Consider the following 23,036-nt stretch of genomic DNA (forward strand, 5'->3'; position numbering starts at 1 on the left):
GCTGCCTGGGTCAGGCAGGCTTTCCTTGGGTCTCTGAGACTTCTCAGGAGCCAAGCTGGCCCCAGCCCCGCAGGCTCACTTGCTAATATTAACCCCGGAGTGGCCCCCTAATCCTCACCTTCTTGCTCTCTGAGAGGCTGAGCCCCCAGCCAGACTCCTGCAGTGGGGAGGAGGTTCCCACCAGTCTCTGTGACAGCCCTGCCCCCAGATCTGTCTTAAGACAGAAAGGAGAGAGAGTGGAGAGGAGTGGCTGCCTGCTGGAAGGGGCAGGGCTGGGGCAGATGGGTGGGACGTGGCAACCAGCTTGACCCGGGCCGCGGGGGCCCAGCCTGACACAGCTACTGCCACCCCAGGTCCCATCTGATGCCGAGGCTGAAGGAGTCTCGCTCCCACGAGTCCCTGCTCAGCCCCAGCAGTGCGGTGGAGGCGCTGGACCTCAGCATGGAGGAAGAGGTGGTCATCAAGCCCGTGCACAGCAGCATCCTTGGCCAGGACTACTGCTTCGAGGTGGGTCCCATCACGGGTTGGGGTGGATACCCCATCCTCTCCTGGCCTGGCTGGTCTCCTCCAGACATCCTCCTGGAGTCCAGTCTGCTGTGGCCTCAGCAGGGGCCAGGGTCTTGGGGATAGTGGCCAGGCTCTTGGGGACAGTGGCTAGTATTTACCGATAGCTTTCAGCTCCTAAGAGACCTGGTGGAGCTGGGGTGGAGGCTGTCCTTCCTACTTTCTAGGCTCTCTGGAAATGGGCCAGCACCTGTTCTCCATGCTAGCATGAAGCTGCTGGGGCCCCCAGTGGATGACAGTGAGTAGGGGAAAAGCCTGAATTTCTTAAGCACCAGAGCCCATGTCTTAGAGCCTGCTCACCTCCCAAATGCAGTGTGGATAGCAGAGAGTCTCTCCTTGTCTGGGCCTGTTTCCCGCTGTGAACAATGAGAGCCCAAATCTGTCCTGCCCTGGCATTCTGCGACCTGAGGTTTGAATGCAGAGAGCCAGAGACCCACCTGGGGATGACCTGTCCAGTCCCTCATAGGAAATGGGGGATCTGAGGCCCAGAGAAGGCACGAAGACATCAGAGGTCACACAGCAAGGCTGAGACCAAGCCGGGAGCAGGGTTACTATTGTTGCAGGTGTTCCTGGGAGTTCCTGATTGCTTCTGCAGTTATTCATATTGCTTCCTACCAGTTTCTGGGAAGATTCCTACCCCCAATAATCATGCATAACTAGGAGAGCTCTCTGGTAGAGGAATGAGCCTGGTAATGAAAAGCAGCCACTTGGGGCCTAGTGTGACAATCTCCTGGCACCCCCAGCCCTGGGGAAAAAACAGAATGGTGCCTGGCACCTGCCCCATACCCTGTGCCCACTGGGGACCATTTCTGGTTCAGGACTCCTGGCCGAGCCAGGCTTGATCTGGGTTCTGACTTCCTTGCCAGGGATAGGGTGAAGATGGCCCTGTCTGCTGGTTCACAGCAGGGGGTTCTGAGGAGGGTACAGGCCCTCGAATGCCGTGTGAGGAGTGTGCTTCCCCTGCAGAGCCCCGGGTCTGCTGCTGGGGGCAGTGGGAACACACAGCAGGAATTGCCCGGACTGGCTCCCTTACCTGGAGGAGATGTCTAAGCTGGACCAGAGGATGAGTGAGAGTCAGACAGGGAGGGAAGGAGAAGGGTCAGGGACTGGGGACCCTAGGGCCTGGCACATCCAAACAGTCCGAGTCTCATTTCTCCAGTCTGGCATAAAGAATATCAGGCTTATATTACCATTGTTGTCACTGCTGCTTGACGGAAGAGAACCCTCAGAGATGTCAGCTGAGGACTGAGGGGATTCTGGTACCTACCTTTGGTTGTCTCCTTGGTTCTTGTGGTTCCGTCTTTAGGGAAAGTACGCTCGGGTTAAGCATTGCCCTCTGACCTGGGCAAGGTCTTTGTTCCTTCCCTCTTCCCATCTCAGGGAGAGGGAGGTTAGAGTTAGGAAGGTGCTTTCCTATTGGACAGAGGGCACTGAGGGACGAGTGAGGAGCCTGCTCATGCAGGACGGGGCCACTCTCCAGCTGCTGACTTGCCCTGGGACAGTGGCTCTCAGTGTACCACCTGCAAAACATGAAGTAGAGGCATCATATGAGCCTTGTCCTGGCTCCTTCCTGAAGCTGTGATGCAGACCTGATGGCCAGAGTCCCCTGAGCCTCCAAGGTCTTCTTCCATCACTGCCTGCCCTTGCTGTGGTCCCTTCCCTCATAACACTGTCTTGCCTGCTCCCCACAGGTGACGACGTCATCAGGAAGCAAGTGCTTTTCCTGCCGGTCCGCAGCTGAGCGGGATAAGTGGATGGAGAACCTGCGGCGAGCGGTGCATCCCAACAAGGTAAGCCTGTGCCCCTCTCACCAAAGCATGGGGGATTGAAGGTAGGCTCAGATATGAGGAAGCAAGAGAGACGATCTCTGGTGTGGGCTGGGGTTGGGGGTGGTTAGCCTGCATGGAGGCAGGGCCCGAGTGGACAATATTGGTGGACTCTGAAAGGGACGTTTGAGTTGACCAGGTTGAGACAGGTGCTTGTGTGCGTCTGTTTTCTAAGCTACACGTTGAGGCTGGGCTGGGGAAATGAGTGCTGGACCCTGGGGTCCTTCTGCTGGGATCCCTTGTCCCTACTCCCCAGCCCCTGGCCGACTTCTGCTCATCTTCCCGTTCCAGCTTAGATGTCTGCCCCTCCTCCAGGTGAGGACCCCTGTCCCAGGCTGGTGCTCTCTGTGTTCCCACTGCCCCTGGGCTCCCGCATCAGGTCCTGAGAGCCCCCACTATAATCCCTGCTTCTGTATCTGTCTCCCTAGCCAACTTGAGGGCTTGACCAAGTCCTGGTCACCATAGCTGCCTCTTAAGTTACAGTACAGACCAGCATATTAAGGAAGAGTTAATAATGGCATAGCCTGTGATGCGCGAGGCGTTGTGCTGGCCTCTCTCAGTCTCACCCTCTATGAGATGGGGGTTTACCTTAGTGCTGTTTTATAGACAAGCAACCCAAGGCTCCAGTTAAGTCACTTGCCCGAGGTGAGTGAGCTTCTGTGAGGTCGACCAGAGATCCAGCCCTTGTCCCTCATGCCCTGCCTCATCCTGACTCAGGGCCTAGGCGCCCACTGCCGCCTCCACATTCAGAGCTCCTCCTGGGTCTGAGGACTCTCTCAGGCTCTGGGCTGGTTGGGGGTTGCACGTGGCACCCCCAGCTGACCACCCTGGACCCCCGTGCACATACAGGACAACAGCCGGCGTGTGGAGCATATCCTGAAGCTGTGGGTGATCGAGGCCAAGGACCTGCCAGCCAAGAAGAAGTACCTGTGCGAGCTGTGCCTGGACGATGTGCTCTATGCCCGCACCACGGGCAAGCTCAAGACGGACAATGTTTTCTGGGGCGAGCACTTCGAGTTCCACAACTTGCCGCCTCTGCGTACAGTCACTGTCCACCTGTACCGGGAGACCGACAAGAAGAAGAAGAAGGAGCGCAACAGTTACCTGGGCCTGGTGAGCCTGCCTGCTGCCTCGGTGGCCGGGCGGCAGTTCGTGGAGAAGTGGTACCCGGTGGTGACGCCCAACCCCAAGGGCGGCAAGGGCCCTGGACCCATGATCCGCATCAAGGCGCGCTACCAAACCATCACCATCCTGCCCATGGAGATGTACAAAGAGTTCGCTGAGCACATCACCAACCACTACCTGGGGCTGTGTGCAGCCCTTGAGCCCATCCTCAGTGCCAAGACCAAGGAGGAGATGGCATCTGCCCTGGTGCACATCCTGCAGAGCACGGGCAAGGTGAAGGTGCGTGCAGGCCCCTTGGCTCCTGACACAGGCTGGGCGACAGTGCTGGGTTACCTGCCCTTCCCCACATCCATACATTTCAGGCCTAACGGAGGCCTTGGAGGCACCGGTCACTACCAGATGGGCTCCCTAAACCCAAAAGTTCTGTCGTGGGCTGGGGGTTTTGTACTCCTGCTCTGTGGCTGGAGCTGATCACTGAGGCCTGTGTGGAGCCAGTGGATGGGATTGCAGCTGGTAGTGAGGGAGTGGGCTTGGGTTGAGGTGCCTTCCACCACTGCTGTAGAGGACCGTCCCCCTGAGCTGCCAGGGGAACAGGCCGGGTGGCCACGGCTCTCCCAGCTCACAGGTCCCACAACGCCACCAGCCCCAGTGAGCCAAACACACGTCCCCTGTGGGGTATGGAGTTTGGCAGACCTCCCCAGCAGGATGCACAGATGAGCCTCCCTCACAGCTCTACCTCACCCCACACTCTCACCCAGACACACAGATTCTCACACAGGTAGATGCAGTCAAAATTGTACTATTCGAGGCACCCCAGAGCCTCACAGAAGCGGGAATCGTCTGAGACCCACCCAGGCAAGTCCTAGTTCAGGGCCAGAGGTGCTCAGTGTCCATCTCCATGACCCCTTTCACCTTCCGCTCCCGAAGATGGGCCCAGCAGCCCGCCATGCAGGCCATGCCTCAGGCCCACCTACCTGGTTTGGGGACAAATGGGCTCCTGGACCAGGGTGCCCCTAGGAAGGCAGTAGAGCATGGTCTGTGGGCCTCGAAGGTGACCTTCTCTCTTTACATTTGCCACCTGCCATTCAGGAAGCTGGCCAAAGAGGGTGGGAAACAGGGTCTGGACTTGAGGCCTCTGCAGCGTGGATGGACACTGGTGCTGGGCTAAGGACTGGGCCTCTGCCCTCTGGACAGTGGTGTGTTGTGAGCCAAGTGGCAGGTGGCTGAGGGGCACCCTGTGTCAAGGTCCTAGGCTCTTAGCCCTGGGTCGAGTAGGCACAGTTGGGAGCCATACCCCAGGTACCCCAGGGCAGAGTCCAGGGCACAAGACTCGTGGAGGTCCCTCACCCTCTCACCTGTTGCTAGAGGCCCTGGAAGGGGAGGCCATGGCTGGAAGCCTCAGCAGCCTCTGCAGCCCCCCTCCCTCTTGAACTTGCTGTATGCTGCAAGTGCAGGGCTGGGGCGGGGACCTCCTCCCCCTGGACCTGCGATGGGGAGCAGTTTTCCTCTGTAGTGCTCAGCTACTTCCTCCCTCACTTTCTCCCCCAATCTTCAGACTTGGCTGGCTAGGCTGCACGTTGGGCCAGCTCTGACTGCCCTGTCCTTAACATGCTGGTCAACACTGGGGACGTATGCTGGGAAACGGAATGAATCAAGTACCCATGGGCACCAGAGAGGGAGTGACGGGGGCTGCAGAGGCTGCACTATTTTCTGCAGTTGTGTCTGATGTTTCAGTACCTGGTCCCCAGGGCTGGGCTGGGGCTGGCCTGGGAAGCGGATTCCTCCCTGAAGCAGCCTGAAACGATAGGCGTGTCCAGGTGCTCGTTGTGGAGGGAGGTGAAGCCAGGGCTGCAGCCAACCCCAAAGGCCCTCAGTGAGGTTGGGGAGCAGTGGATAGAAGCATAGAAAGTAACTTGTGCTGCTGGGGTGACAGGTACCTAAGCCCCCACCCCTGGAATATTTGGGAACTAGCCCCTCTTCTGTCTCCACGACTAGAGGAGTAATGGGGTCTGGGAAGCAAGGGACTTGGACCAGATCTGGCCCCAGGTGGCTGTGTGGCCTTGGACAAGTCATTTTCCTGCTGTGTGTGCGTTGGTTTCCCCCTTACTGGGTCCTGGCTCTCAGGAAGTTCTTCTCATCCCACCAGTGGGGCCTGGCTGTCATTGCAGGAGTTCAGGAAGGCTGCGGTCCTGAGCGGGAGCCCTGGGGGAGCCCCAGGGGAGATGCAGCTCTGACCCCCGCTTTAGTATATTCAGAGAATGAGACCCTAGAGGTCGCCTGTTGGTCAGGAAGGGGTCCTCAGGCCAGTTGATCCCCAGGAAGCCAATGACAGCTTCCCCTTGGCCCCTGCTGTCCCTTTGTGCCTCTGCTGTGCAGCCTGGGTTCCTGTGTCTAGATCTCAGTTCTGTTTTAAAGGACCCCAAGGTTGTGGATGTCGGAGTGAGGAATTTCTTGAGCACAGATGCCTGGGTCTACCCCTCCTGGGTGCCTCGCAGGCTCTGTGCTAGGTGGCCCCCCGCCCTGACTGTCACCTTCCCTTGAAACTATGACAGTTTTTCCTATCTTCTTCCCCTCCCCCAAGCCACAGGTTGGTTGTGAGCACAAGGAGGTGGGGGCTCCTGAGGGAGGGAGTTAGTATCTGCATGGTTGCTAGAGTGGGGAGAAGGTGTGGGTTCGGGCTCCTGTGCTGGAGTTTTCCCACAACACTGTGTGTGGGACCTGATGGGCCAGGAGCTGCCACCCCGGATTGCCAAGTGGGCAGTGGCGCCTCCACCTTCCCTCTCCAGCCAGTTGCACATCACTTCCTGCTCTCACCTGCCTGAGCATGGTGGCTCACGACCTCCCTGGGCAGTGGGGCTGCACAGAAGGCATCTGTGTCCAGTGTGGGAGCCCCCACCAGAGTCATAGGTGGATACTGGTGGCCATTCTTACCATGAGACAGGGCAGCCTCATTTGTCCTCTTTGGCACTGATGGTGGGGGAAGAGGCAAGTCCTGCTGTGGTCACCAAGCCAGGCCTGATCAGGGCTGTACATGGAAATGAGTCCATTCTCTGTGGTGGTGGGGGCTTGTGGCTCCATGTGGCATGCTCTCATTCAGGCTGCCTCCATCCATAGACCCGGCTCTACTGTCACCAGTTCTAGGCTCCTACCCTGGCTGGGGGCCCCTGCCCTGCCCACACTCCCCAGCAGCCCCCAAAGGTGAGCATACTGTTCCTCTCTGGGACCCCCGCAGCTTGGTGATGGAGCAGCCTCAAAATGCCAGGACTTCTCTGGCTAGGTCTGGAATCCTAGGGCCCTCCGTGCCAGGCCAGCTCAGGTCCCGCTCTCCCCACCTCCTGCCTCCCCAGGACTTCCTGACAGACCTGATGATGTCAGAGGTGGACCGCTGCGGGGACAATGAGCACCTCATCTTTCGGGAGAACACACTGGCCACCAAGGCCATCGAGGAGTACCTCAAGCTAGTGGGCCAGAAGTACCTGCAGGATGCCCTAGGTAGGGAGTGGGCCAGCAGCAGGGCACAGGGTGGGGCAGGGCCCGCCAGGTCCTCACTCCCCACTCCCTGCCCACTTGGCCATAGGTGAGTTCATCAAAGCACTGTATGAGTCAGATGAGAACTGCGAAGTGGATCCCAGCAAGTGCTCGGCCGCTGACCTCCCAGAGCACCAGGGCAACCTCAAGATGTGCTGCGAGCTAGCCTTCTGCAAGATCATCAACTCCTACTGGTCAGTGCGGTGCCCAGGTCTCCCCACCCTGTCGCCTTCCCCGTCCTGTCCTTCAGTGTCTGGCACCCGCAGTGTGCCTGGTGCTGCCTGGCCCCTGAGTTGTACTGACTTGCCAGTCAACTGGCAAGTCCCTTTTGAGCTCTCAGGTGGGGCAGCGTTCAGCATGTTGCTGTGGTTTCTTGATGGAAAGAACCTGGACACGCCAGTCCACCATCTCTGGTGATGAGGGAGCGCCCTTCGTGTGCCAGGGGCTATTGTGGGTGCTTGGGCTGCAGTGGGAGTGAGACTGACAGGCCCTGTGTGGGCCCCCACTTGGGGTGGGCAGATGGCTTCACCTGAGGCTCCTCACCTGTCCCTGGAAGCTAAGGTGCTCATGTCACAGCCTTGTGATGGGGCCAAGCAGGGGCATGTTGGGGGCCTGAGCACCAGGCAGGCCTCTTCCTGGGACTAGAGAATAAAGAGAAAGGACTAGATTTTGAAGTAGGACGGGGTCTGCAGGCTCTGCCAGCCCCAGAAAGCAGCAGGGCATGCAGCAATGGGCTGCTCAGACAGGCCCCTCAGCAGGGCCAGAATCAGTCCCGGAGAAACTTGCGGTAAGGCCGACTTCACGGCCACCAGCTTGCTCCTGGGATGTATGTGTGTGGTGGCCAGCCAGCCTGGTGCCGAGTATAGCCTCGTTCTGTGGTGGCACACAGGACTGTCCGGGAGGGCCTTGCTGTCAGCCCAAGCAGTGGGTTCATATTCGCCCCAGAGGAGCTGCCCAGGTTTAACCTGTGTCCCCCTCCAGCCTCAGGGCTTACAGCCCCCTCCCACCCATGCCTCCGTCCACAGCCTGTTCTGACACCACTCTCTCCCCGGCCTTACCTCACTCCTTGTTAGGTTCGTCTCTTTCACTTACCTGCACCTTCACCTGCATACACTCCTGCCCATCCTGCTCTGAGGCCACACCTAGGTACCCTCTGTCGCAGCCCTGATCCCATTAGGATAGGGTTGTGTCTGTGCCTAAATATCCGCTGCGAATGCTGGGGCACCCTGGGGACAGGTGAGCCCATCAGCTCAGGACTAGGCATGCAGGAAGGCCAGGGAAGTGTTTGCTGCTCCCCAAGGACAAGAAAAGGCAGGGGGAATGGGCAGGGCTAGAAGGGTTGGCACTCAGGGACTTAGCCCCTGGGCTATACAAGGTGCTTGTCTGGGCCAAATGGGCACCTCAAGATGGGCCACAAATGTGCAGCTTTCCACACCCCTGGGCCGGGGGGAGGAGAGCGACTACAGGGCCTTGAACTCTGGGAACACACTTCCCATTCCCAGCTGGGCTATGCTTTCCCCCCTCCCCCCTCTTCCAGGGGGGGCTGGGCATGTGACTCAGGGAAAACATATTTGTGGACAGTGATTTTCCATTTCCTCTTTCTGGCATTTGTCAGAGGCACCTCTCCATTCTGGACAAGACCATTGATAGATGTCACCACTCAATACCTGCCCCCTGTCCAGTTCTGTGCCAGGCACTGTGAGAGCCATGGCTAAAGGTGGCTCACCTTCATTACCCGCTAGGCGTGCCCTTGATGGGTCAGCCAGCATGCATTGCGGGAGAGCCTGCTGAGCAGGCTGCTGGGCCTGTGGGGAAGGAAATTTCAAGTTGGTCAAGCCTATTATAGCCTTGGGGTTTTAGCCTTACGATGGCTCGGTGAGCTTGGCAGGGCAGGCCTTGCTCTCAGTTTAGGGGAGAGAAAACCCAAGCCTTCCAGGAGGGCTAGGGCCTTGGTCAGATCACCCTGAGGTCATGGCAGAGCCAAGTGTAGACTGAGTTCAGGGACCACTGGGGCCTGGCCTGCCCCAGGCTGGGAGATGCATCTTTTAGGGAAAAAAGATAGGAAACCCACTTAAGGGTTGTCCACGTGGGCCTGACCACAGCAGGCCAGGATGCCCAGTGGAACCAGGAGCCCCATTGTCTAGGGCCAGCTCTGCCGGCTCGCTCCATCACCCTGGGGCAGTCACTACCTCCCTTTCCCTCCCTATCTAGAGAATGGAGAGCTGTGTTCTCCCACTGTGTTCAGGGGTAGTCCCATCTTCTTGATCTTTCTGAGCTTGTAGGAAATCCCAGATATCTATGACATTATTCAAGCAAAGGAAATTAGTCTCAAAGCCAATGATGGGAACCCAAGGAATAGTGGTCTATTCCTGATTTCCTCACTTCCCTGTAGACCCAGATGCCTGCTGTTTGGGTTGAAAAATGAAGTAGACACTGGCAGAGAGGTGGGGAGGGCCCAGACCAGAAGCTGGAGAGGCGGTTCAGCACTAGCCCTTGGCAGTTAATTCCAGTTAGGACGGAGAGCCAGCTCCTCATGCCTCCTCCCATCCCACCTGCCCGGCCCTTCACTGATAACCCACTGCCCGATGGGAGCCTGGGTCTCCCCACACCTCCTCCTGCCTGGGCACTTGCTCCAGCCACCCTGTACTGACTGCTCTCCCCAGCTGGCTGTGTCTTCAGAGCTCAGACAGCCGGGCTGATCTCACGCAGCTGGCGGGGTAGAGCCAAGGTTGGAATGCAGGTTCCTGCTCTGTGCACTTCTGTCCTGGGCCCCTGCCTGATGGCCAAGCCCACCTTTGTCCCTACACAGTGTCTTCCCACGGGAGTTGAAAGAGGTGTTTGCCTCGTGGAGGCAGGAGTGCAGCAGTCGCGGCCGGCCGGACATCAGTGAGCGGCTCATCAGCGCCTCCCTCTTCCTGCGCTTCCTCTGCCCAGCCATCATGTCGCCCTCACTCTTCAACCTGCTGCAGGAGTACCCTGATGACCGCACTGCCCGCACCCTCACCCTCATCGCCAAGGTCACCCAGAACCTGGCCAACTTCGCCAAGTGAGTGCCTCCTCCCTCACCAGGCAGAGTCGGGCGGGGCTGGTGTCCACAGGGCAGGCCCTGGGGGTGTTTCTGCCCCCAAGCTGAGCAGAGACCACAAACAGGCCCTGGTTTTGTCCCTGTCATCCTCAGTCCTTCTCCTTCCCACTTTTTTAAAAATAAAATCTCCACACCCTATCCTTCTACTCAAGGTATATGTCATTTTGGTATGTTTCTTAATTTTTAAAGGTGACGACATGAGACATTTTTTTCCTTCTGCTTTTTTGAATTAGTGTATTATTATAAGGATTCTCACATATCCCTTAACATTCATTAAGCCCTGTTTTGAAATAAATGACTAATATTCCTCCAAGGGGGACTGGCCCATATTTCCTTAACCCATTCCCTGTGCTTGGGCACTTGGGTTGGGCACCACCATCCTGGTGTCAGGCTATCAGGATGTCTTTCTTTGCTGATAAAGCACTGTTGGTGTTTTCGGCTGCATCCTTAGAGCAAGTGGGCAGAAGTAGAAGGGCTGGGTCATCTCACTGTTGTTCATTCTCAAAGCGTGGATTGAGCCCCATCCTGGGGCCATCTGTGTGCTGGGCTCTGACGGTACCAAGATGAATCAGCCCTGGTGGCACTTCAGCCAGGGAGATGTGTGGAATGAGCAGGAGAGCAGGGACAGGCACACGAGCCTCTTAGGAGGGCTCTCAGCTTGTTGGGAGAGGAGACAGGAAAGCCTCCAGGGTGACATGATCCCCCAACTGCATGTCAGGGTGAGGCGTTCATTGTCTCAAGAGGAGCAGAGGCCGGGCATCCCAGGGAGGGCCATGCACTGTGCCAGGTCAGGAGAAGCAGGCGATGAGACCTAAGAGGACAGCAGGGACCTGAAGGCCAGACAGGGCTGTGGGAGCCACCAGAGGGTTTTAAACAAGGGAGAGGATGGCCTTCCTCTATTCTGGATCCTGAAAAGCTCACCCTGACAGCAGTGGGCAGATGGGTTGGAGGGAGCAGGATGGTAGCCAGGAGACCTGAAAGGAGAGCATAGCCGTGGTTCCAGCAACAATAGCAGAAAATTCACAGGGAGGGGAGGGGGTACAGGAGGCAGTGGCTGCAAGGGACAAGGTTAGGGGTGATTAGAAGGCAAAATCAGTGGGCCGTGCCATTTGGGAACGAGGAAGAGGGAGGAGTTGACAACTGCCAGAGATTCTGGCTCAGGTGTATCTGTATGGGTAGTGGGGTCTCCACTTAGGGTAGGGAGCTCGGGAGGAGGGCATGGGTTTGGGTGATGATGATGACTTCAGGTGTGGCAGGCTGAGTAGGAGGGACTCGCAGGGGAGGTGCCTGCGGATATATTAATACATGTCTGAAAGCTCATTGGGAGACCTGGGTTGAGCATGGATTGAGCATCATCTGCATACCAGGGCAGTGAAATCTGGAGGAAAACCGAAAGGACACTGTTAACAGGCATTGTATGGGGGACACAGAACATTCTAGATCCTGAGATAAAAGGTTCAGAAAAGGATTGCTGGACTTACCATGAGCACGAAGGGCTCTGGTGACCTGGGTCCGAGCATATTCAGCTGACTTGACTTGGGGAGTGAATGGAGTGGGAGCCGGCCACAGTGGGGAAAGCGGGTGGTGGTGTCCCAGTGGAGGGAGTTCCTGGGCAGGGCCTGCCTGGGCCCAGTAGTGCTCACCCAGCTGCCCTCTCTCCAGATTTGGCAGCAAGGAGGAATACATGTCCTTCATGAACCAGTTCCTAGAGCATGAGTGGACCAACATGCAGCGCTTCCTGCTGGAGATCTCCAACCCTGAGACCCTCTCCAATACAGCCGGCTTCGAGGGCTACATCGACCTGGGCCGCGAGCTCTCCAGTCTGCACTCACTGCTCTGGGAGGCCGTCAGCCAGCTGGAGCAGGTGCCTGTTGCTGTGGGGCGGAGGTGGGGCCAAAAGCTGCCATTGGGCTTTTAGTGTTCCCCTTTCCAGAGTTACCATGGAGGGCAGAGAGTTCGCCCATGTAGCATGATCAGGCCAGGTCCTGTCAGAACACACTGGGGATCTGTGGGCCCCATTTTCTCCGTGGGCAAATGCTGTGTTCACTTGGCAGTATCTGCCAAGGCCGCCCCACTCTGGGTACTAGGGCTGGGGTGTTCCGCATGCACTCAGCCTTTAGTGGACAAGCGCCACTGTTCTGCCTGCCAGAGCATGTGAGAAATAGAATTGGATCGTGAATCCACCTGTATGAAGAAGATGACTCAACACCCTGTACCTCCACTTGTCCAGCAGGAAGTTGAAAACCTTTCTAGGATTGCCCTGGACCATCAGTTGACAAGGTTACTCCCTAGACACCTCTGACACTGCTGCAGTCACCTGAAGTGAGCCCTCCCTAGCCTGAGACTTCACTGATCCCCAGCCTCAGCCCACACAGTGAGCAACTAGTTCTTGGACTTAAGGGCTGGGTCTACCAGGAACTACTTGCCGAATATCTGTTGCTTTCTAGGGCTCCAAGGGACCACCTTACTTTTGTAAGGCGCTGAAACTGGCCTGGAAGGCCCTTCATGCCTCCTGGTCCCATTCCCTAGAGGTGACCGCTCAGAGCACTGGTATGCAGCCTTCTGGACGCGATCTGTGCATGTGTAAGCGCACACACACATGCAGGTGCACACACATAGAGCTCCTTTCCTTTTTCAGTTTGTTTTAAAGCAAGAACATACTGTGTATGCTGCTGTGTGCATTTCTTACCACTGTATTGTGGGCCTCTTTGCTTGTCAGTGCAATCTGCACCACCGCCAGGGACTTTTTATGACTGCATCGTATGAATGCTATTTATTTCACCAGTCCCCTATTGATGGACACTTAGGTTAGTCCTGACTTTTCACTAGAATTAGGTGCTGTTGCAATCAAAGGCCATCATTTTTGCTCATTTGTATCCACTTGCCTTTGGCTGTGAGAGACACAGGAGGGAGAAATGGAAATGAGGGCCGAGACCCTACATTCCACCAGTTCCAGTCCCTGCACTGCAGCCAACACTAGTCACTGTCACTGCCACCACTTACCTTGCCTCTGTGCTATCCACGTTTCTGCACAACCAGGCAGGAAGAATAGAAAGTGATCAGTATTGTCACACCAGTGATAGGGTGCAACAGGGATTTGAAACACAACTGTTTGCCTCTCAATTGTGTGCTCTATTGCCTGCATGAGTTTTCACACTTTGTTTTCTCACACAGACCTCTGTGGAAGCTTGTGCATAAACAGGTGAAGGCAGTGTCCCCACAGCCTAGAATCCTCTGCCCCTTAAGTCCTCTAAAGCGTGCCAGCAAGGTTCAGATGGGTTCAGGCACTGCCTTCTGCCTGACCAGCACCTGAGGGTGCCTGCTATGTGCCTGGACCATCTCCACTGGGGCTCAGGTGCCAAAGTGGGTCAGGCCCCAGCCCATCCCGTGGAGTAAGTGATATGAGAGGGGCTGTCACAGAAGCCTCTGGATGGAGAGGTGGAGGTGTGGAAATGCTGGGATTCCATGTGTGCTTTCCTCCCTGCGGAGGCACCAGGGCAGGGCAAACCGAAGGAGAGGCTTGCACTAGGTCAGCATCTCCCCCTGTGGGCCTCCTACTCCTGCCCCAGAAATGTCTGGGAGCTGGTTAAAAATGTAGATTTACCAATTCCTGGGCTCACCCCCCTCCCAGACCCAGTGGCTCTGACTGGCAGCAGGTGGGGATCTGCACTTCTGACAGGCTCCGTGGTGGTTTTGAGCCATAGTGGCTGCAGCACATACAACCTACCCGTGTGGTCCCAGGAGGTCACACCTGCCTCTTGCTGTGCCTTTACAGAGCATAGTATCCAAACTGGGACCTCTGCCTCGGATCCTGAGGGACGTCCACACAGCACTGAGCACCCCAGGTAGTGGGCAGCTCCCAGGGACCAACGACCTGGCCTCCACACCGGGCTCTGGCAGCAGCAGCATCTCAGCTGGGCTGCAGAAGATGGTGATTGAGAACGATCTTTCCGGGTAAGAGCTGCCAGGCATGTTGGGTCTGGTGGGTGCGTGTGCAGACTAGGCACAGCCCATCTGTAATCTCAGATGGGAAAAGAGGATGCCTACATAGTGTTTATAAAACAAGCCTGGCAAGACTTGAGTTCTACAGGTCCTAAGTGGTGAACCTCCATTTGGGAAAAATCAGGGAAGCCTTCCTAGAGGAGGTGATGCTATAGGTTTTTTTTGTTTTGTTTTAGGAAAAGTAGCATTTCCATTGGTAGAAAAGGCATTCTAGGTAGAGGGACAAGCACAAGCAAAGACATGATGAGTCAAAGAATAATTACTGGTCCCAAATACCCCCAGCATTTCCAGATCCGCTGATATTTGTTAAAAATACACATGTTCCTGGTATTTCCTGAGGCTGAGTCAGAATCTCCAGAAGTGGTGTTTAGCTGGGGGTGTTTTCAATAGGAGTTTGGTGGCTCTGCCAGGCTTTGAGGCTGGGAACCCCAGAAAACATAAAGTGATGCTGAGACCCAGTCCTGGGGTCTGCTCTGCCTAAATAAGACACACATATGGCAGAGTGGGAGGCAAAACGTTCTTGTTTAAGTCAAAATAGGGACATTTCTATCAGTTCATGTTGAAGCATTTCTGCTCTACCCCTACTCTCCCCTCTCCCGCCAGGGATCCTTCTTACCCCAGCGTGTGAGGCTGCAGCTGCAGCAGCAGAGTTGGGAGTGTGGTCTCCCCAAGGCGGTGGCAGGGCAGGCTTTTAAGCAGGGGAGGGTGCTGAGATCAAGAACCTGCTGAGATCAAGAACCTGGGGTTAGGGGAGCCCAGGAGGGGCCAGAGATGCAGGCCCGCTGAGTCTTGCATTGGGTCTGTTCAGTGAACGTGCCAAGCGAAGACAAGCAGAGTCACATGCCAAGAGTTTGGAGTGGGGGGTGCAGTAGACAGCCCTTGAACAGCTGAGAGGCAGCCGGGCTCGTGAGTTCCGAAAAGACTGACCTGGTGTGTGGCCTGGGCAGCCAGGCCCCCACTGTTCTCCGTCTTTCCTGGCTCATCTGCTGCTCTAGCCAGCTCTCCCAGGCCCACGAGCACTGCAGCCCATCTCAGGGAGTGGTACTTTCTCTCCGTCTGAGGCTAAGCCAACCCATTCCCCATTCCAAGCCATATCAAGCCCCCCAAGTCCTTGCAGCCTGCAGTTCCCCCTGCCCACATTCTTTTCTCCAAAGCCCCCCTGGCCCCCACCATAGTTTTGCTTTCTTCCAAGGAGCTAGCTTCTGGGGAGGGGCCAGGGAGAGGCCAGAGAAAAGCGTTGAGTGAGGAGGAGGCCAGGGCAAGTGCAGCCCTCCCCCCGAGTCATGCTCTCCACAGAGCCTGCTCTCATTCCTTGTTTTTGCCAGGAACTCCAGCCCCCGCCTGCCAGTCAAACAAGGGAGCGGCAGCAGGAGGCTGGGCAAGAGGAGGTTTCACCAGGCCCCCACTTCAGTTACCAGTCTGATTAGGAACAAGAGGGAAGAGGCAGAGGGAACCCAGTGACTCTGAAGTTGGGGTTCTCAATGCAGGATCCGTGGATAGCAGAGAGCCACTGAGTTGTGGCTTAGGGCTTAGCTAAGGAGGAGTTTTCCAGAGCAAGCCAGGCCCCAGTACCCATTGTCCCAAGATGCAGCTGAACAGGGAAGGGGTCTTCCAGGCAGCACGGCCTGAAATGTGCAGTGCTGGCCCCTAAAGAAGAGGTTCTGTGCAGGAGCAGCCGCCTCAGCCTCTGGTCCCCGGATTCTCCCACTCCCGCCACCCCAGCGCAACCATCTCCCCAGCGCTGGCTCGGGCTGCCAGGCCCCGGCAGGTTGGCGGGTGCTGTTGGTTTGGACCCGCCTTGGCTGCACTCACAGTTCTTCTTTTCCCCTTCTTTCCCTGTGTGTGCTTGTCTCCCTGCAGTCTGATAGATTTCACCCGGTTACCGTCTCCAACCCCCGAAAACAAGGACTTGTTTTTTGTCACAAGGTCCTCCGGGGTCCAGCCCTCACCTGCCCGCAGCTCGAGTTACTCGGAAGCCAACGAGCCTGATCTTCAGATGGCCAACGGTGGCAAGAGCCTCTCCATGGTGGACCTCCAGGACGCCCGCGCGCTGGACGGGGAGGCAGGCTCCCCGGTGGGCCCCGACGTCCTCCCCACAGATGGGCAGGCTGCTGCAGCTCAGCTGGTGGCCGGGTGGCCAGCCCGGGCAACCCCAGTGAACCTGGCAGGGCTGGCCACAGTGCGGCGGGCAGGCCAGACACCAACCACACCAGGCACCTCCGAGGGCGCGCCAGGCCGGCCCCAGCTGTTGGCACCGCTCTCCTTCCAGAACCCTGTGTACCAGATGGCGGCTGGTCTGCCGCTGTCACCCCGTGGCCTTGGCGACTCAGGCTCTGAGGGCCACAGCTCCCTGAGCTCACACAGCAACAGCGAGGAGTTGGCAGCCGCTGCCAAGCTGGGAAGTTTCAGCACTGCCGCGGAGGAGCTGGCTCGGCGGCCCGGTGAGCTGGCACGGCGACAGATGTCACTGACTGAAAAAGGCGGGCAGCCCACGGTGCCACGGCAGAACAGTGCTGGCCCCCAGAGGAGGATCGACCAGCCTCCGCCCCCACCCCCGCCGCCACCTCCTGCCCCCCGCGGCCGGACGCCCCCCAACCTGCTGAGCACCCTGCAGTACCCAAGACCCTCAAGCGGAACCCTGGCGTCAGCCTCACCTGATTGGGCGGGCCCCAGTACCCGCCTGAGGCAGCAGTCCTCTTCCTCCAAGGGGGACAGCCCAGAACTGAAGCCACGGGCAGTGCACAAGCAGGTCAGTGCTGCTAGTCAGAGGGCAGGGCTGGGCACTTGGGCCCAGCTGGGCTGTCATACCCCATACCATGCTCCTCCTCTTGGTCATTTCACCTCCACCCGCACCCAGCTGCCATCCCATCCCATCCCACCAGCCTGCCACATGTGCCACCACCCCCTCCCCCTGGCTTCCTGAATCCTGTGAACCAAGGACACTGTAGCCTTGGGGAACTCCAGGCCCCTCTGTCAGTGCCCCTAGGGGCAGGCTGGGGTCAGAGAGAAAGAGGAGGAGAGTGCATTCATCTTCAGTTCCAAGCCTGTCGAAGCCCCCACCCAGCTCTGGCCCCACACTCCCCTCCCAAAATGTTTTCACAGGCTGGACAGGCCTCCAGGCACAACCACCTGGAGCATGGATGACCCTGTCACCCAAAGGCTGCAGGCGGTGTCTGGAGTGGAGGTGCCTTGGGCTGACAGCCCAGCCTGGCCCTGTCCCCTTCTCAGTGCAGCCTGCCCCGCTGCCCCCAGTGGCAGGGTCACTCGCTGTCCCCTTGGCAGCAGAGTGTGGTGCTCAGGAGGCCACCTGGCACCTGTCGGCTCTGCCTTTGGCTGCCGTCTGAGAGACAGTTCCCGGGTGGGGACTGCTCGGTAGGTGCTCAGTCAGCTGGAGGTCCCCTCTCTTCCCACCGTGTCCCAGAGTTGCTTGTCCTTGTGGCTCACCTGGGCCACTCCCGCCCCTGCTGCTTGCCCTCCACCTCCCTCCAGCCCCTCACAGCTGTGTTTCGTTGTAGGGCCCTTCACCCGTGAGCCCCAATGCCCTGGACCGCACAGCCGCTTGGCTCTTGACCATGAACGCGCAGTTGTTAGAAGACGAGGGCCTGGGCCCAGACCCCCCCCACAGGGATAGGCTAAGGAGTAAGGACGAGCTCAGCCAAGCAGAAAAGGTAAAGCTGGACCCTGGCAGCTCGGGACAGGGTGGGGCTGCCTCCCGGCAGCAGCTGATAGGAGTCTCTCCCCCAAGTCCCCCAGCAACGGGTGCTGCTGTCCTTGTGAAGGGCCCGTCACCTCTGAGCCCGTTCCCTGTGAGAATAGCAGTCAGTGGGGTCTGGAAGAAAAGCAACAAGAGGGATGGATTAGCAGCTTAGACCTGAGGCTTCCCATCTGCAGATTGAAATCACCAGGGAATTGTCTTGGATACAGACTCCTGGGACCTCTGGGAAGGCTCCTTAGCCCGGGCACTGAGGCAGTTGAGCTTCCTGAGGACGTGGGGGTTGAAGGCTGAGGGTGCCCAAGAGACATATAGAAGCCCCCTTGAGGGTGCCTGGTACCTGAGGAGGCAGAGGCATGGGTCCCCAGGATGGCTGGGAGAGCCACCCCAGCCTGGCCCCCGGGGTTTGTGCCTGCCCACGGCCTGGCTGTTCGCCCCTCTGGTCTCCACCAGGGCCTGGGAAAGAAACAGCAGTTACCAGCGTGGGGGGTGGGGTCAGGCTGCCATTGAGATGTTTTCTTCCCCACCCCCGGGAAAAGAATCTATTCTAAAAATTAAAATCTCACCCTGCCACACACTCTACCATCTGCTGGGGCAAGGGGATGCTTCGTTGGTCTCCCAAGCCTTCCAGCTGTGGCAGCTGCTCTGGATCTGGGGGTAGTTTTTGTCTCCTACTGCCAGCTGCAGTCCATGTAGACGGAGGAACCAGCGCAGGCCCCAGAACGGCAGGCGCTTCTCCACTCCCCTCTGGATGCTCTCGCCCCCCCTGGGCCTTAGGAAAGCCTGTGGCAACCTCTCGAGCAAGGGTATTGAGGTCAGAATGGCAGAACTCCTTCTCCCTGGCCTCAGGCGAGGCCCGTCTCCATGCTGCATCCTGCCACTGCCACCATCCCCGGTCCGCTACATCCACCTGCTTTCACCATAGTTACATGAAGGGGACCAGGGGACAGCGGACAGTGCCCCCAGAGCCAGAGTTTGGCTGGGGAGCGAGGAGGCCTGGCCTCACTCCAGGCTCTTTGCATCCGTGTCCTCAGGGCGTCTGGCCCCTCTCGATCCCGGCGTTGCCTTTCCTCGCTCAGTGCAGAGCACCTGGCTCCTCTGTGCAGCCACGCCGCTTCCCAGCCTCATCCACATCCCTGCTCCACCCTGATGGTCGGGGTCTGTGCTGGACTGAGGCAGATCGAGCCTGGACCACCTGCCTTTCAATTCTCTCTCTCTCCATTTCCTCATGCCACTGCCACCCCGTGGCTTTAGATTCAAACAGAGCCTGGGAAGCTGGGATCTTACCCTGCTAGTCAGTCGCTCTTCATGTGACATGGTCACCTTGTCTGGGCCTCAGTTTCCCCTCCTGCAGAGCTCCCACCTCTCAGGGTGCTGTCACATGTCCTTCACATATCCAAGGGTTTTTTAACCTTTGTCATAAAAAGTTCAAAGCCCTAGTTACACCCTCACTCCTGGGATTTGGGTTTGAGTCTTCATCCCTGCTGTAGCTGTACAGGTCAGGCTGGGAGCTTGGAGTGGAGACCCCTGGGTGGGGCACAGGCACGCGTCTGGCTGCAGCCCCCGCCAGCTGGGCTCCTTGGGCATCTTGCTATGTGAAGTGGGCGGGTCACAGCCACTGGGGCCTTCCAAGTGGGGTCCCTCCTACCCTTCCTCCCACTCGGGCTGATGAAGCTGTGCTCTCTGTGTCCTGGGTGCTGTGCCCGTGGACGCTGCCCTCCTGGTAGGACCTGGCGGTGCTGCAGGACAAGCTGCGAATCTCCACCAAGAAGCTGGAGGAGTATGAGACCCTGTTCAAGTGCCAGGAGGAGACGACGCAGAAGCTGGTGCTGGAGTACCAGGCACGGCTGGAGGAGGGCGAGGAGCGGCTGCGGCGGCAGCAGGAGGACAAGGACATCCAGATGAAGGGCATCATCAGCAGGTGGGGCCCACACCTGCCTGGCCTGGCCACAGGCAGGGCAGCCATCGCTGCCTTCGAGGAGGCCCCTGGTCGGGGAGCCTCCTCAAAGGATGAGCTGAATGTGGAGAGAGGAGGGAAGAGAGTGGCTGGGCCGTGGGAGCAGCGTGAGCACAGGCCTGGAGGCAGGAGGTGGCCTAGAGGGTGGGCAGCCCATGCAGAATACAAAGCTGGGGATGAGGCTGGATCAATGACAGCTGGCTCCCGACGGGCCTGAGCCCCTACAAGGAGCCACGCCATCTTAGTAAGCACTCTCAGGGGCGCTGAGAAGCTGGATTGGGGGGTGCCAGGAAAGACAGTGAGGACACAATACAGGGTAAGAAAAGTGGGAATGAGCGTCAGTTACGTATAGTAGGTGAAGGTGGAAGACACAGCATAGCCCCCAGATTCCTACCAAGAGTGTCTGGGTGTGGGCGTATCAGGGTACCAGTTACTGAGCTGGAAACTGTTAAGAGGAGTAGTTTGGGTGGGGAGGGAGAGGGGGATGGTGCCAGTCTGATATCCTGAGTTTTAAGGGGCCTGGGTTATCTGGGAAAGGGCTTCAGAGGAACAGCGGGTTTTAATGCTGACTCTCATCTTTTTGAAGACTTATGTCAGGCCCCATGTTGACGCCTCCATCTCTGTCTCTGTCTCTGCCTATGGGTAGGGCATCCCTACCTTGGTGTCAGGCAGGGAGTGCAGTCAACCCCAGGGTCCCAGTCGTGGAGTTTACTTCCTTCTCAGTAATACCAGGCACAGGAGGAGAGACAGTGTGTCTTGTTTGAATTGGCTTGGCCTAAGACCCCATCAGCTGGACAGACCAAGCAGGTGTGCAAGAGCCAGGAAGGCCTCTGCTCCATGCTTTGTCCATGGCATAAGCCCTTCCCGGATTCCTCCTTTTTAGACCACTTGTTTCTCTGTTCCTGACTGTTGTTTGCTTCATTTACTTATAGTTTTGTTCATTATGAAATAGTTAACATGAGTGAAACCAGGGTGACTAGAAACCTGCTGTTCACTTGATCTCCAGCTCTGCTCTTGGCTCACCTTGTGTGTGTTTCCAAGAATGGAAACGCTTTTCAGTTTAACTGCCTTCTCCACATTGTGTGTATTCTCTGATATTTGCATGTTCTGAATTCAGAGACTTGCTTAACACGTTCGTTTCTACTAACCAATCCTGGAATATTTCCTCCTTAATGTAAATATCAGGTAGATAGTGTTCAAGTATTCCATATCCTTACTGGCTTTTCTATTTCTCCCTTCAGTCCAACTGGTTTTTGCTTTATGTACCCTGGAACTATTCTTAGGTGCATACACATTTAGGCTATTTATGTACTATTGTTGAATTAACCTCTTTGTCATTATAAAATCACTTTCTTTATCCCTTGGAATATTCTTTGCTCTGAAATCTGCCTTGTCTGCTATTAATGTAGCCACCCCAACTTCCTTTTGATTCGTGTTAGTATGGTATAGCTTTTTTTTATCCTCATGCGTTTAACTCATTGTCTTGGTCCATTCAGGCTGCTATAACAAGATACCTTAGACTGGGTAATTTATAAACAACAGAATATGTATTGCCCTCAGTTCTAAAGTCTAACATCAAAATGCCAGCAGATTCAGGGTATCATGAGGACTCTCTGCTTCATATTATAGTGCCCTGCTGCTGTGTTCTCACATTGTAGGGGGTGTGAGCAAGCTCCCTTGGGCTTCTTGTATAATATAAAAGCACTAATTCCATTTTTGAAGGCAAAGCCCATATGATGTAATCACCTCTCAAAACCCCTACCTATTAAGATAATCACCTTGGGGGTTAGGTGTCAACATACAAATTTAGATGGTGACACAAACATTCAGAGCATAGCACCCATCTATATATATGAAGTGGGTTTATTTTACAGGCACCATACTGTTGGGTCTTGCTTTTGTCTAAATGGTTCTGCCTTTTTATTGGAGTGTTTTGACCATTTACATTTAATGTAATTATTGATATATTTAAATCTGTTGCCTTGTTTCCTATTTGTACCATCTGTTCTTTTTTTCCTGCCTTCTTTTGGACTATTTTTTTATGATTCCATTTTGTCTCCTATTGACTTATTAGCTTTATCTCTTTGTTGCTCTAGGGCAGGGATTGGCAAACTTTCTACAAAGGAGCAGATCAAAAGTATTTTAGGCTTTGTAGGCCATATGGTCTCTATTGCAACTGTTCAGCTCTGCTGTTACAGCAGAACTATTTGTGTGAGATGGCTATTTACAAAAACAGGCAATGGTCTGGATTTGGCCCTCACCCTGAGGCTGTAATGACAGGGAGTCTGTCATTGTTTTTGTTCCTCTGTACTTTATGTATCTGTTTTCCCTGGCTATTTATAAGATACTTTTTTTTTTTAATCACTGGTTGTCAGTAGTTGGATTGTGATGTTCATTGGTGTGGTTTTCTTCTAATTTCTTGGGTCTTGGATTTGTATGTCTGCAGTCCTACCTCCCCCCTCCATTTCTTTCTCTGGGATTCCTAGTACACGTGCATTAGGCTGACTCATATTATCCTGTATCTCACTGATGCTCTGTTATCTTCTTTCTTCATTTTTTTTCTGTTTCTTGTCTTTGATCGTTTCTATGACTATGTCTTCAAGTTTGCCAATTATTTCTTCTTCAGTGTGTAACCTATTAATCCAATCCAGTATTTTTGCACTGCAGATAATATTTTTCACCTCTTAGAATTTCATTTTGCTTTAAATTACATCAGTTTTAATTCTCATTGTGCTTTTACTTCTATTTTCTGAAACATGTAGAATGTATTTATAATACCTTGTTTTCATGTCCTTGTCTAATTCTATCATTTGTGACATCTGAGTCTGTTTTTACTGATTTATTTTCCGCCTGCTTATGAGTTTTCCTACTTCTCTCTGTATACTTGGTAATTTTTGGTTGCATGCCAGGCATTGTGAATCTTACAGTGAGGTGCTGAATGTTTTTGTGTTCCTTTAAATCCTTTCTGGGGGCTTTGTTCTGGGAGACAGTGAGGTTACTTGGAATCTGTTCAATCCTCTCGGGGTTTCCTTTTAAGTTTTGTTAGGCTGCGTCCTGCAGAGCCTTTAGTCTCAGCCTAACGTGGCTCCGCTCTGAGGGAGTTTCCTTCCCCGGGTCCTCTGTGATTCCCAGTGTTAGTGCGTCACTGCACTCTCGCTGGTACAACATGAACTGCTTCTGCGATTGTTTTGTGTTCTCCTTTCTAACGGTTCTTGCCTAGCCTGGTAATTTTCCTAT

The 23,036-nt window shown here is 55.9% G+C and overlaps 1 protein-coding gene across 13 annotated transcripts in view; it reads left to right on the forward strand.

The window, feature by feature from the left end:
- The window catches only part of DAB2IP (DAB2 interacting protein), a 134,131-nt gene that overhangs the window by 105,328 nt on the left and 5,767 nt on the right, over nucleotides 1-23,036 (forward strand). For 10 of the 13 annotated variants that reach the window (XM_030817755.1, XM_030817742.1, XM_030817745.1 and 7 more), the window contains 11 exons: nucleotides 354-507; nucleotides 2,256-2,354; nucleotides 3,240-3,794; nucleotides 6,863-7,007; nucleotides 7,093-7,237; nucleotides 9,853-10,089; nucleotides 11,791-11,992; nucleotides 13,904-14,082; nucleotides 15,991-16,879; nucleotides 17,646-17,798; nucleotides 19,570-19,763. In XM_030817755.1, the coding sequence (XP_030673615.1) occupies nucleotides 364-507; nucleotides 2,256-2,354; nucleotides 3,240-3,794; nucleotides 6,863-7,007; nucleotides 7,093-7,237; nucleotides 9,853-10,089; nucleotides 11,791-11,992; nucleotides 13,904-14,082; nucleotides 15,991-16,879; nucleotides 17,646-17,798; nucleotides 19,570-19,763 (2,942 nt within the window). In that variant the 5' untranslated portion in view covers nucleotides 354-363. The remainder of the gene's footprint in view (nucleotides 1-353; nucleotides 508-2,255; nucleotides 2,355-3,239; nucleotides 3,795-6,862; nucleotides 7,008-7,092; nucleotides 7,238-9,852; nucleotides 10,090-11,790; nucleotides 11,993-13,903; nucleotides 14,083-15,990; nucleotides 16,880-17,645; nucleotides 17,799-19,569; nucleotides 19,764-23,036) is intronic. The other 3 variants (XM_030817744.1, XM_030817747.1, XM_030817746.1) reach the window with 2 other exon arrangements.

The sequence above is a fragment of the Nomascus leucogenys genome, chromosome 8 (assembly GCF_006542625.1).
Source record: "Nomascus leucogenys isolate Asia chromosome 8, Asia_NLE_v1, whole genome shotgun sequence".
Lineage (NCBI taxonomy): Eukaryota > Metazoa > Chordata > Mammalia > Primates > Hylobatidae > Nomascus > Nomascus leucogenys.